Genomic DNA, 13,207 nt, shown 5'->3' on the forward strand with positions numbered 1-13,207 from the left:
TTTTATTTTTTAAAAATTTCAAATTAGAAATGAAACCAAATAGTCTATATATCTTATGGAAGAAAATTAGTAAAATTTTTGAATTAACTCTTAATTACTATCTTTGCGATGCAACGTGATGAATTTTCCCTCGCCTTAATCATTTGTTTTGTGCACACATAAATTTTCTACTTAAACATTTCAAGAAATTTCTTCTGAAAAACGCGTATCATTTCGCTGTTGAGATTGTTTATGCGAGTTTGAGGTTGTTTTGATTGTAACTGTTGTAAAATTTACAAACACAGACAACAATAAAAAAAAAAACTATATTTTCCGCTGCAATAATTTTCATTATAAACAAATTTTCCTCAGCATTCGCTGCACTTCCACAATTATTATTTTCACTTTGTTCTGCAATGCATTCAGCTTCTTCGGCTATTTCAGCCTTAATGTATATTTTGTCTAACCGTAGTTTAATTTTTTAATTTTGCTCAGAGTCTTCCGAAGATTTTCAAATAATTGTTTCCGCAAGAAACCATAAATACATTAACGGCTCAAGATGCTTTTTCTTTCGTTTGCATATTTTCTATTGTAAGATTGGAAAGTAAAAAATTTAGCATGGAATTAGGAAGTTCTTAAAAAAAATATTTTTTTTTTAAAGTTTTAAATACAGAATTTAGAAAAACTGGGAAGAAAAAATAAAGAAATAACTACTAAAACTGTTTTAAGAAATAAGTTAGAAAGTGACAATGAATAGCGATAATGAGATGAACAGCTATTAGTTGATATAACAGCGTACTAATATACTACATTTGTACTGTACGGTAAATCAACAATCTACCAAATCTTATCTAAGCTATTCCTATTAGTGTATAGCATGACAAGTAGATACTAGTAGATAGATAGATGGATCGATTTTGAAAGGGTTAAGAACTATGTTACCACGTCATTGCATCCTTTAAGGATTATTATGACAAACCCACTTTAATTCCATAGACGCCTAGCAATTAAAAATGCCATTATGCCTTTTGGAGAGATGTTGAATAATTTCGTTATAAGTGTATTGGTGGTCGTTGATAAGTACCGAATTCTAAGTCTGGCAAGATTATCACAGTGACACAGATTGTGTTCTGCTGTTTCCACTTCTTCGTAACTAAGTCTACAGCTATTACTGCTTGAAATATCTAGATTATATAGATGTTTTTTGACTCTCTTATTCTGGCTTTTGATCGATTCGACATGTATTCTTTAGTTTATCAGCAGGCAATTACATTAGATACTAGTATATTCTTGTATAAGGTATAAGAAATGATTACATAAAGCATAAAAAAATTGTTCTTATAAAAGGTGTAGCAACTAAGACAACGTCTGACCCAACGTAAATATATTTTTCGCAAACTTATTGAGGTAGAGTTTCTATGTCCTTCTGCTATTTTTCTTTTATGACCGCAATCGCCAGGAAAAGATATTCCTGGAGTAGGAATTTCAGTTTCTGGGGCAATAAAAAGTAACACGGGCCATATAGGTTTTTAAAGTAATAGTTTTTAATAATGAAACTTAATTTATGTACTTTTATATAGTAAAAATCATAAAACAGCATATTAATCTTTCCTTTCTTATGGTTGAGTTTATTGTATATACGAACACAGAAGGCGCAAAACTTTTCATTGAACATTAATCTTTGATGATGATATAGTGATATTTAATATTAAAGCTTTTCATCATGTCTATTTTACACAGATTTAAAATCTTTTTGATAACTCTGTATGATAAATTGTACTAAATATGCTACAAATAAAACGAGGTATATTCATACATGTTGCAATCATGCAAGTATGTAAGCAACATTTTACCTTCATACCGCTTTTAACACAAAACTAACAAATCTATTTCACTCCTTGCATTATTAAAAACTCTTTTTGGCAATTTTTCAAATGCATCCTTTGGGTGTGAACCAGCACAACGACAGGCAAATATTTATATAATATAGTACACAGGAGAAGAAAAGTGTACCCAGTATGAAATTGTTTGGAAAAAGCAAGTCATTTGTTTTATATAAGTATAACATCATCATAAATAATTCCTTCACTTGATGTATTGTAAAAATGCAACAAAGCTTTAAGTAGAAAAAAAAAAAGGTGTGAAAAGTCTCAACAAAGTGCTGGGCTGCTGCACTTGAGTAGAATATAAAATTGTTAATATCTATTCAGAAACAGTTCTTTTCTTTATAAATTTTTCTCATAATTTTCCCATTGAAGCGAAGTTTCAAGTGGCATACTAATTACTGCAATTTCAACGGTTCACATATAGCCCACATCTGAAATGCATTTAAGTTTAAGTTGAAGATAGTAAAGAAAAAACTGAATTTTTCTCAGTAAGTTCAGAACTCTGAGTTCACACTTGAGTAATTTTTTCTCATGTCAAATGAAAAGCTAAGCACTTGTCTAAAAATATGAAATATTGCTATTGAAGTTTTGTTTTTTTTTTGTAATCATTTCAGTTTCATAAACTTCATATGCATAATTAAACACAAAATTTAAATTTTGCAAAAAAGAGAAAAAAAAAATAAATAAATACATATGTGTAGCATTTGAGCAGTAAGTAAATAAAAATTAAGACTCTTGCTTTCCCTCTAATTTAATAATAATAAGCTATCTTAAGCTATCTTAGCTCATTAGCTCACTTCGCCTTCTTTGCATTCTAATTTTGCTCGTGTCTTTTGTTAATTACAGCGCATTAGTCAAATTGTATCTTAAATTATATTAAAATGCTGTATGTAATATCAAGTAGTAGCTATAAAGTGCTCTTATTTGAAAATAAATAGAAGAGTTTCAATCTAAACTTTCAATTATAAAGCAAGACACAAACTTTTATTTTTTTGCTAATTACATATAATAAATAGTTAGTTATTAAATAATAAATAGATTAAACAAAAAAAGCTGATTATAATGATATACAATATATTATCAACTTAGATTTTACTTTACTAGAATCATACTTGACCTAGCAAAAATACATAAGATGCAAAGTAGGATGAGAAAGTTGACGGAAAAATTTGAGACAAAATATTTTAGCTTCGAATTGTATTCATTAAAGCGAAATATTAGCCTAATAATATCTTAATACTCCAATTTAGATACAATGATTGGACAAAACTTTGACACTTAAAGGAGTATTTTACCTATGATACCTTTGGGAGAGTAGTATATTAAAGATTTTGAAATAGATTTAGGATAAAATTTAAATAAAGATTTGAAAAATGATAAAGTAATTCACTTATGTTTATGCCAATGATATAAACTTTTAAAATAAAACCCCATATAAACACTTTTTTTATTTAAATAATGTTATAGTTATCGAAAAGTAGTGAACTACAACTACGAGTACTAGGAATCGAACTCTTTCCCTGCCAATAATTAAACACAAGAAATAATTTCAGCTATATTGGTCAGCCAAAAATTTAATTAATTAAAATAATATAAAAAAGAATTTTGTTGTTGTGGTTCACTACTTTACGAAATCTCTCTGAAAATTAACTCTTAAAATGAATTCCTCAAGGCATTCAAAACTAGATATCAGCTAAACTATACCAAATATTAAAAGCAAAATAATTTATTTTTATTTTTGGAATAAAAAACTATTAAAAATAAACGTTTGGACTTACCTAAAGAGTTAAGCAATAATAAACGAATATTATATATTTAAACATATTATTAGGAGTACAGCAATCAAAAGTGCATTAATAGATTTTAAATACAATTTCCAAAATTAATCATCAAAATTCGTATATATTATTAAAATCTTCAACTAAATCTGCAATAAAATCGCTTTTCCATCATTTCTCTCCATTTTGATGCCCTGCGGACTTATCAGCATTATAGGATTGTAATAATTGGTTGTATTCATTAATTTTTATTTTTACATTAAAGGTTTATTATCGTTCTTTAATAGGGACGTATAGCAACATCATCGATATACCAAGGCTATAAAGTTGACTAATTACACTTTCAAGCAATTATTTTAGTAGAGAAATTTATGTTCAGTGAAAATTTGAATTATGTTATAGAAATGGGAATAATGACTATTTTTAATTAAGCATAGTGACCTAATTCAATCGTAGACTAAAATTGAAAGCTAACAAAAATTTTATTTTAAAAGAGATTATACGATATACACTTAAAGTAAATAGAATGTCACCATAGGATTCTTAACTTTAAACAATCTTGGCAAACATACTAAACTTCTCTTCTCTTTACCTTTCACCAGTCAAAGTTGGAGCTCTATACCGACTTACTAAAACAAACCCAAAATATCGTCAATTATTTAATAAAACAGAATTTAAAAAAGTAAAATTACTATTCTTTATAATCTACTTTTTGGATTTTTACTAACAGAATCAGTTGAAATAGCCGGTGTAAACCTGTGCTACTTAAATTAAGTCATGTAAGCCTTACTTAAATACTGATTTTAGGCTATCCATAGAATATATTGTTCCATAATTATTAACATGAGTCGCAAATGTACATCGATGTGAATACGTAACCTTTCAATGCAAATTCCTAGTTTCAGCCTTTACGTGGCGCGACCTGGACAATGCGTTAAAGAGCAAACGATATCGTATTCGGCGAAGCGATATGTAGTAGCCATATGATGTAGCAAATGAAACACATTTTGAAGTTAAGGTCAGTAGGCTTACATGGTAATTAGTAAGATTACTATGTGTTGGAGACGGTGGCGAAAGAATCTCTACAGGAAATCAACGGCATAGGTCGCAACCTCAGAAGTAGGTTACTGATTAAAACAAAAGCATGTATTCATATCTGACCCTCCTAGAAGGGAGTTGAGCGTAGGGTTTACAATCCAACCTCAAAAAACTCATACTTTAATGAAACCACAACATATACTTTGGATGTTACGATAAACTGGGAATCAGATCGATCAGATGGCAAAAATTGGTTGCGGAAGCACTGATCCAACCAGGACTGTTATGCTAAGAAAGAAGAAGAACACCTTTTCTTAAGGGTCACCATATGCTACTTCAGAAATTTTAGGAAATTTAATATCCATATTTTTGTAACTTTTGGAATTCTTATTATAAAATAATCCTTAGGATATCTTTATGAAAGTGGAAATCAAATCATGCAAACTTATAACCTATTTTTTTGTTTTGTTTTTTTTTAATTTAAATATTAAAGAATATATATCGTATAAGATATTTTCTAGGACCATAGTTGAAAGTGTCACATTATAACGAAAGTCTTTAAAGCTTTTTGCTTATCACAAGACCAATTATTTCAAAATATAATTTTGATTTTCAATTAATATTAACATTTCACTTTCTTAACTATTAACCATCTCCTATACAAATAAATACGTCTAAATTAATGTAAATGTCATTTTTAATAGGGATATGTCTGACATTATCTTCTTCTTATATTTAAGTTGAGATTAGAACATAATCTCTGATTTTTTGTATGATTATTATTATGATTATTATTACGATTATTATTAGAAGGTATTATAAATATTGAAAAAAATTTTTTAAATGTTTGTAAATTTCTTTTTTGGTGATATAACTCTAACACTGTTATCTTTATAATTTGAATACTGAGAGTCAGTCAATATATACTATATTTAATATTTTCACTTGTCAATACAGTCCAAGACTATATTAAAACTTTTTTATGATTATATGACCCTAGCTTAAGACCTTTTTATGTCGAGCTAACCATTTCTTTATTCTCTCATGTCATGTCCATTTCTACGTTCATCTACATATTGCTTCCCCATTTAAGTACTTAACTTTTAACATTTCAATAAAACTTTTACAATTCTTTTTTTTTTTTTTAATTTCAAACCTCATATTGAAGTTAACTGGAAAATATTGTTAAAACTTGTTTTCACTCGCATGATGTGAATAATATTTTTACTTCTTCCTCAACACGCCAACGACAGACAATGTTCGCATTCCAAAGATATGACGGTGCACATGCGCAATGCGCACCACAAGAACTCAAACGAACCCATGACAAACTCTGCACTGGAGTTCAGTGCTGCTATGCCATATTCACACTGCGTGTTCATTAAAGCCAAAGAAGACTGAAGAAAAGGGTTTAACAGAAGAAACCATTCAACCTTTTCGCTTTGTTCGGCTCGAAACCCAAGCATCTTTGTTACCTCTTATCCGAGTCTGTCTTCTTACACTCTCGTGTGGCATTTATAACTGAGCAGACACGTACGTGATATGCGAACCAGTTATATGCTGAGAATTGCCAGAGGTTTGGACAAAGAAGTTGGCATAAAATCAAGAAGAACTCGGCAATGTACATCGCAAAAATATTGCAGTAAACGTAATTGCTTTGATCTAAATTCTTTTTGAAAAACAAGTACGAAGATACAAATATATATATAAATATAAATATTTTTTTTATCAAATTGCGAAAACAAGAAAATGTTTCGTAATATTATGTGACATACGAGTAGCAAAATAAAATTCTCGAAAAATACCCATAAACATCCTGCTAATCTCTGGCAATTAATCTGGCCTAAACGGAATTAATTTCTGACAAATTAAACTGTCAATAAAGAGGCAAGTTTTTATTGCAATGTTGAGCATAAATTTTTGGGATAAATTTTATGATAGGAAATATAGAACATTTCAAGTATAATAATAATACTTAACCGTATATTAAAGAAAATGAAAAATATTTTTCATATGAATAAATTTTCTGATAAAATTATATGAAGAGGAAATATTACTTGGTTTAATAATTTTGAAAAAGTTCAAAGGAGCAAAAACGTTTAACAAATCATTGAATTCAAGTGGAACAAAAGAGTTTAACAATCAATAACGAATCTTATCAGATCTTATTAAGATGTTTGAATGAAAAATATTCAAAAAAATACTGTCCAAATGTTAAAAAACCGTTTAAATAAATGTATTGATCACTTTTCTAGAACTCCTAGCAGCATGATGTTCCAGTAAGAAAAATATTGTCCCAACTAAAATTGAGTTTTAAATTTTATTTTTGCTACTTAAGTTCTGTAATAATACATCGAAATGTTATAGAAGTTTTTAAATGGATATATCACTCAATATCCCTAAAACTACTAGTAGACTATTCCAGGGAAAAAGGTATGGTTCTAAAAGAAATTTAATTTTTCAAATTGAATTCTCTTTTTGGAAACAAATTCAAATATAATAGTTATTTAAAAACACATCTAAATGTTATAGAAGTATTGACAAGAATGTATCAGTTTTGAGGTCAATTTCGCTGCTCAATGAAACTGAAGTCTGTTTAAATTGTTTAAATAATTATTCTACGAACTTGTAAATTAATATTTTATTGGCTTGTTGTTTTTTAAAATCTAAACATCATAAATAAACTTTATGTAACGTTGATTTATTTTGTCGAATATGACGTGAAAATTAACTAGAAAGGTTCGAACAGTAATGAAGAAACAACAACAAAAAATTGAATTCAATTAAATAATCTATTTTTTGTTGTTATTTTTTCATTACAGTTTGAACCCTTTTAAACTTAATATTTTTGAAACAAATATTAGATAAGTTTAAATGATATTAATTTAATTAAAAAAGTTAAATAATTTTACGAATATCTCTATTAAATTTAATTGGAAATTAATATGATTGTTAATTATGTCCAATTATCTGAATAAATATTAGTTTCTTTTTTTTTTAATTAAATAATTTTCTCAAAATGAATTAATTATTTATAATTGGCTTATAGCCAAATGGTTGTATGAGTGGTTGTGTCTGCACAATTGATTTGTTATAAATGAAATTATTATGTACATGCCGGGAATGCAAATGAAATTTGTTAGGAGTTCATTAACTGAAAGAAGTGTCAACTAAGCAAAGACCAAAACCAAGCACAAGAAAAAAGCAAGTAAAAGAAGCATAAAAATAAATTGGTTTCAAATGAATTTTTGGCTTACTGTCTCATTGAGCCCCAACGACGGTGTTGCAAGCTTTCCGGGTTGCTAAATATTTGAAGAAAAAAGATAAAAAAAATATTGGTAAATAATTTATGTCATTATAATTGCATTGTTATTTAATCATAAATTTAAACAAATAAATTCTTAAACAAAAAATTGCATTGTCTCTGATGGCCTTTTCAATATACTTTAAAGCCATTTTCAGTCATCAAAATATTTATCTCTTAAAGCTAAATAAGTTCTCTTAAAAGCAGAATTGTAACTGGAAAGACTGAACGAACAAAAACTATGCAACATGTTCCGTGCTATAATGTTTGAACGTAGTTACACAATTCGTAACTGAAAAGCTCAAATTTTACACAAAATTTGAATCAGTTTTAGTTAAATATTACTATTTATTGTTATACTTTTAAAGGAAAAGACTATGTATATAAGTAAATATTTACATAAACTTATAGTTATAAAAAATTAATAAAACAAAATTAAAATTTAAAAAAAAATAAAAAATTAAAAAAAAATAAAAAATTAAAAGAAAAATAAAAAATAACACTATTATTATTATAATATAAAAATTAATCATATAGAACTAACTAAATTTAATATTCATTATCTAAATTAATTAAATGTTTATAATCAATTAAAATAATACTTGTTTATCAAACGTATTTGCCTCTTTAATAAATATTTACGCAAAATATATAAAAACAAAAAACTATTAATAAAAACTTATTAAATGACTAATTTTTATATTCATTATATTGTTTAAAGAATTGTTTTATTATCAAATTTAAAATTTTTTTAATATGTTAAACTCATATATTATTTTTCTTGGTTTCTTGGTTAATATATATAAGTGTAATGTATAAACTATGAGTATAATATGATAGATAATATGATTATGATAGATAATTTATTATATAATATTAATCTTGATATTGAAATAAAATAATTTATATTAGTAATATATATTATTGATTTAAATGAAATAAATATTAAAAACTTATAATTTTGTTTATTTATTAATTTATATATTCTTTCATTTATTATAATTTCAGTTTATAGACTTAACATATTTATTAATAATTAATTAATTGCAATAATAAAAAATGTGTGTTACAAACAAAATGCTAGAGTTGTATATTTTAAAAGTTCTAGAATGAGGATAAAGCAAATGGAAAAATTTACAATCAATCATTCCGAATATTTTTGAATATATCATTAGTTACAAAAACAGCCGGATCTCTCATCAAGTTCGACGACCAAATGTCGTTGAATACTACCAAAATGGAAAACACAAACAAACTCCTAGTTAATAGAATAGTTCTCTTCTTATTAATTCAAATACAACTTATATTCATTAGATTCTTATCTTTAGTTGAAAATAAATATGAAATCTACTATATAACCTCAAAAGTATGTCGTCTTTAATATGATTATCTTATTTTGAAATTCGTTAGGAGTCTTCAAATCCAAACGGGGCAGTTCTCTGTTAACTACCACAATTAAAGAATGTAATTAATTAGATTTGAAACGTTGAACTAGGCGTATATAATTTCATTGTTAAATATATCTATAGCATATATTTGTAAAGATTAGTTGAGGAATTTTCTCCAAAGATTGCACAACGCATTTAATAAATTACGATTTATCATTATTCTACCTAATATGAATAATAATAATATCATGTTAGAGGCGCCCTAATGGTACAAAATAGCAATGAATTGTCAAATTTGGGATAGAGTAGTAAGATTGAATAAGAGCAAAACTGATGAAAATATCACAAGTCTTGAAATAACGATGCAATGGACCCATACCATAGATCAACACAGAAAAGATTTGAACATAAATACTATATAATTTGTTATCAAACTGTGTTTTTGGTATACAACATAAATAAACGGATTTATATATGATGAGTAGATGTGTGAAAAGTGAACCTTAATATTAGTTGGATCAGAACAGTTCTTGCTGCACTAAACTGAAGCCTCTCCTGCAACAAGTTCTTCACCTATTAAAATAATATATTATTACTAATATTATTAATATTATTATTATACACTTACTAAAATAATTTTATAAATATAGGATATTAGCTGCATAAGAAGTTAAAAAGATAATTAAAGACAGAAATTTTATTGAAATAAAATTTTTTTTATTATAATCTCGTATATGATTTCATGGCATTTATTTTTTGAAAATTATTTCCGACACATGTCTGCCGCGGGTACAATTTACATGATTCATTCGATCAGTCCAATTTATGACTATTTTTTTCAATAAAGATGACCTTATGGCGTCAATGGTGGCATACACGTTGGGCATTCAATGTTTCAAACTTGCTGGTTTGTTGGCATAAACTAATAACTTAACATAGCCCCATAAATAGTAATCGAGAGGCGTTAAAACGCACGAACAAGTGTGCAAGTTAACTTCAAGACAATTTCCTTGTCTTGCTCATGGTTTCGAATCGAAAAGAGTAAAATGATCAATAACGGCAAGAATTACTTACTCACTAGACCGATTTATGTTGACCATAAAATGGACGAAGTGCTCAATGAACTTCGCAAACAAATTTATTTTATTTTTCAAAGTAAATTTCTACAATTTGGAAGCGTTGATATAGCGTTAAATGATTCATGATGAATTCCCAAACCTTACTGAACAGAAATGTCAACGCAGTTTGACATTCTTAGCTGTCAAACAATAGTTATCGATATAGATAGTTCTCATGCAGCTTAAAGAATACCCTATACAACTAATATCAATTATTTGTCTTTTATTGGGATATATATTCCATATATTCCATCCTATATTTTCAGTTAAGATGGGAACTAAAGGGAAACCAAAAGGGAACTATCGTGACAATTTGCGATATACCTATTTATTTACTTATTTATTTTTATTTTGAATTCCTGTTATAGGTTTGAAATTTTTATTAATATATTATATTTAACGAAAAACCAAAAACTATTCTTTAACAAAAAATATGATGGTAACCCTTAAATAGTAATAGTGGTCATTTAAGAGTATTACTAAGAGTATTAAGCTTACATTAGTGCTCTCTTCACTTGCAACTTTTTTATTGGAATGTTCTCATCGTAACTAAGCATAAAAATGTAAATACCAAAAAATAACGACAGACAAGCAAGACAAACAAAAACAAAACCGGTTTTTTCTTTGATTTGTTATTTGTGATTTGTGCATTAAAAAAAAATGTAAATAACACACAAACATCAAAATCTGACTAAAATAAAACCGGTCACGAATAGCCACAAAAGTAATTACGTCAAAATTCGACGAAAAACCATGACAAAAACAACACACACACCAACAGACATAAAATGGCGTCTAGTACAATTATAGTTTGTCGATTTTGAGAAATGCTTTTTCGACCAATTTATGTTAGACTTAAATTAAGACCTCAAAACACACTCGAGCCACTTACCTTGTGGGCGCACGGCGCAAACTTCTGCGTGCCCAGCTATCTCGCGGTATCATGTCCAAGTCGTCATCGCTAAAAATGGGCATAACAAATGAAGTGCAGAAAGAGAGAAAAATTAATGCAAATTCTAACACTCCATTAAGAAAACAAAGGCTTACTTATTTGTAGATGAGTTGCTCTGCGGTGTGAAACGACTCAACTGTAACTCGACACCGCCGGTCTCGTTTAAGTTATCGTCAACATTTGCGCTTCCATTTGCGGTATGTCTTAGGCTGCCATTGACGTTTTCACCATAACCCTCAAATGATTCACCATCTGATAATGAGGAACATTGTGATTTTGCTTGGCCTGAGAGAAAAAGAAAGCGAATCATGTTAAATAAGTTAAATGATTTATGTGTAGGATGTATGTGTATATGTATTACCGGAGCTTGAGGGCGGACTTGAAGGTATTGGACTAGAATCGCTTGACTCCTCTTCAGCTTCTGCTCCCACATACAAAAAATTAGTATCAGGTTTGACAGTTTTAATGCTGGGCATAGGAGCCATTGCTGTCACTTAATTTTAATTTTTATTAAAAAAAAGATACTGAAAATAAAGAAATTAAGTTAATAATTTTTAATATATTTAATATATTAATTACATATTTCTATTAAATGATGAATACCATTTAGAATTCAATGTACTTAAAGCTTTTAATATAAAATTTGTATTATATTAATGAAAATAAATACAATAGTACTGGTAATTACATTATTTGAAACAATTCAAATAGAAAAGATATTTAACAAAGAATCATAACTGAAAATGTTTGATTGTAAGACTACGAAAGTTTATGATCTAAAGAGTAAAAGAAGTAGTTTTTCGGTTTTAAATACCGAAAAAACGTTTCTTTTTAATTAAATGAAATGAAAAGAACCTATGTTACAGATTATAGTTCTATTTCTCCAACAATTATCTTGGAACTCTGTAATATGTAGAATCTTGAACGCCAAACTTCACATTTTCAACATACTTAATATTTATAGCAAGAAAAGGATTAATCTATTATCTCTTCTTATTCGATTACAGTTAGAATTAAGAAAGAAAAATCGAGCAATCAAGAAAAATAGATTTAATGTCAGTATTGCGATATATTAAGATAAAATGCTGATAAAAACGCATTGATTTTAAATGTCTATATAATGTAAGAAAGATAATATAAGAAATATAATGTAAGAAAGATAGATAAGACAAGATAAGATAGATATAAGAAAGAGATTAATGAAAGACTCATCGAACCAACAATTGCCTGGAACGTTAATATATAGAACGTTGTGAAATTCAATTAAAAACTCTAAAATCTGTTTAAATTATATTAATAATAAATCACAAGAATTGCAGAATAAATCTTAGGTATATCAATTTCTATTCAACTTTTGGATTACAATATTGCGATATAACAGTCATATTCTCATTAATATTTTCATCAAAGTATAGTTCCGATTTTAAATAAATGTAATATTTTTTTTTGTCTATATAATCACAAATCTCTAAAGGTAATTTAATAAATTTAGTTGTGCGCCAAAACAAAACTAAAATTTAAATATGCTGACATTTATAAATTTTGTGGAGTAGAAATAAATTATCATCTATATTTTCTATACGAATCCTACAATTATTGAAGAGTTTCCAACATGTCTATTTATTTTTCGTCTAACCAGCAAATATCTGGAACTTTTTTGTACAGGACATTTTAAAGTTTATTAGAAACTCTAACAGTTGTTCATATTAAATCGTTAGTAATTCTTTAGAATCTCAGAATAAACATGATGGTTCAAAATCCTAT

At 27.3% G+C, this 13,207-nt stretch overlaps 1 protein-coding gene across 1 annotated transcript in view; it reads right to left on the minus strand.

Moving 5' to 3' along the window:
* The window catches only part of LOC119683086, a 128,172-nt gene extending 116,211 nt beyond the window's left edge, over nucleotides 1-11,961 (minus strand). Inside the window, exons 1-4 of the mRNA XM_038096695.1 lie at nucleotides 11,805-11,961; nucleotides 11,539-11,728; nucleotides 11,384-11,452; nucleotides 7,939-7,983 (exon numbers count right to left, since the gene is read on the minus strand). Of these exons, the coding sequence (XP_037952623.1) occupies nucleotides 7,939-7,983; nucleotides 11,384-11,452; nucleotides 11,539-11,728; nucleotides 11,805-11,928 (428 nt within the window). The 5' untranslated portion in view covers nucleotides 11,929-11,961. The remainder of the gene's footprint in view (nucleotides 1-7,938; nucleotides 7,984-11,383; nucleotides 11,453-11,538; nucleotides 11,729-11,804) is intronic.
* Between the last annotated feature and the right edge of the window lie 1,246 nt (nucleotides 11,962-13,207).

The sequence above is a fragment of the Teleopsis dalmanni genome, chromosome 1 (assembly GCF_002237135.1).
Source record: "Teleopsis dalmanni isolate 2A chromosome 1, ASM223713v2, whole genome shotgun sequence".
Taxonomy (NCBI): domain Eukaryota; kingdom Metazoa; phylum Arthropoda; class Insecta; order Diptera; family Diopsidae; genus Teleopsis; species Teleopsis dalmanni.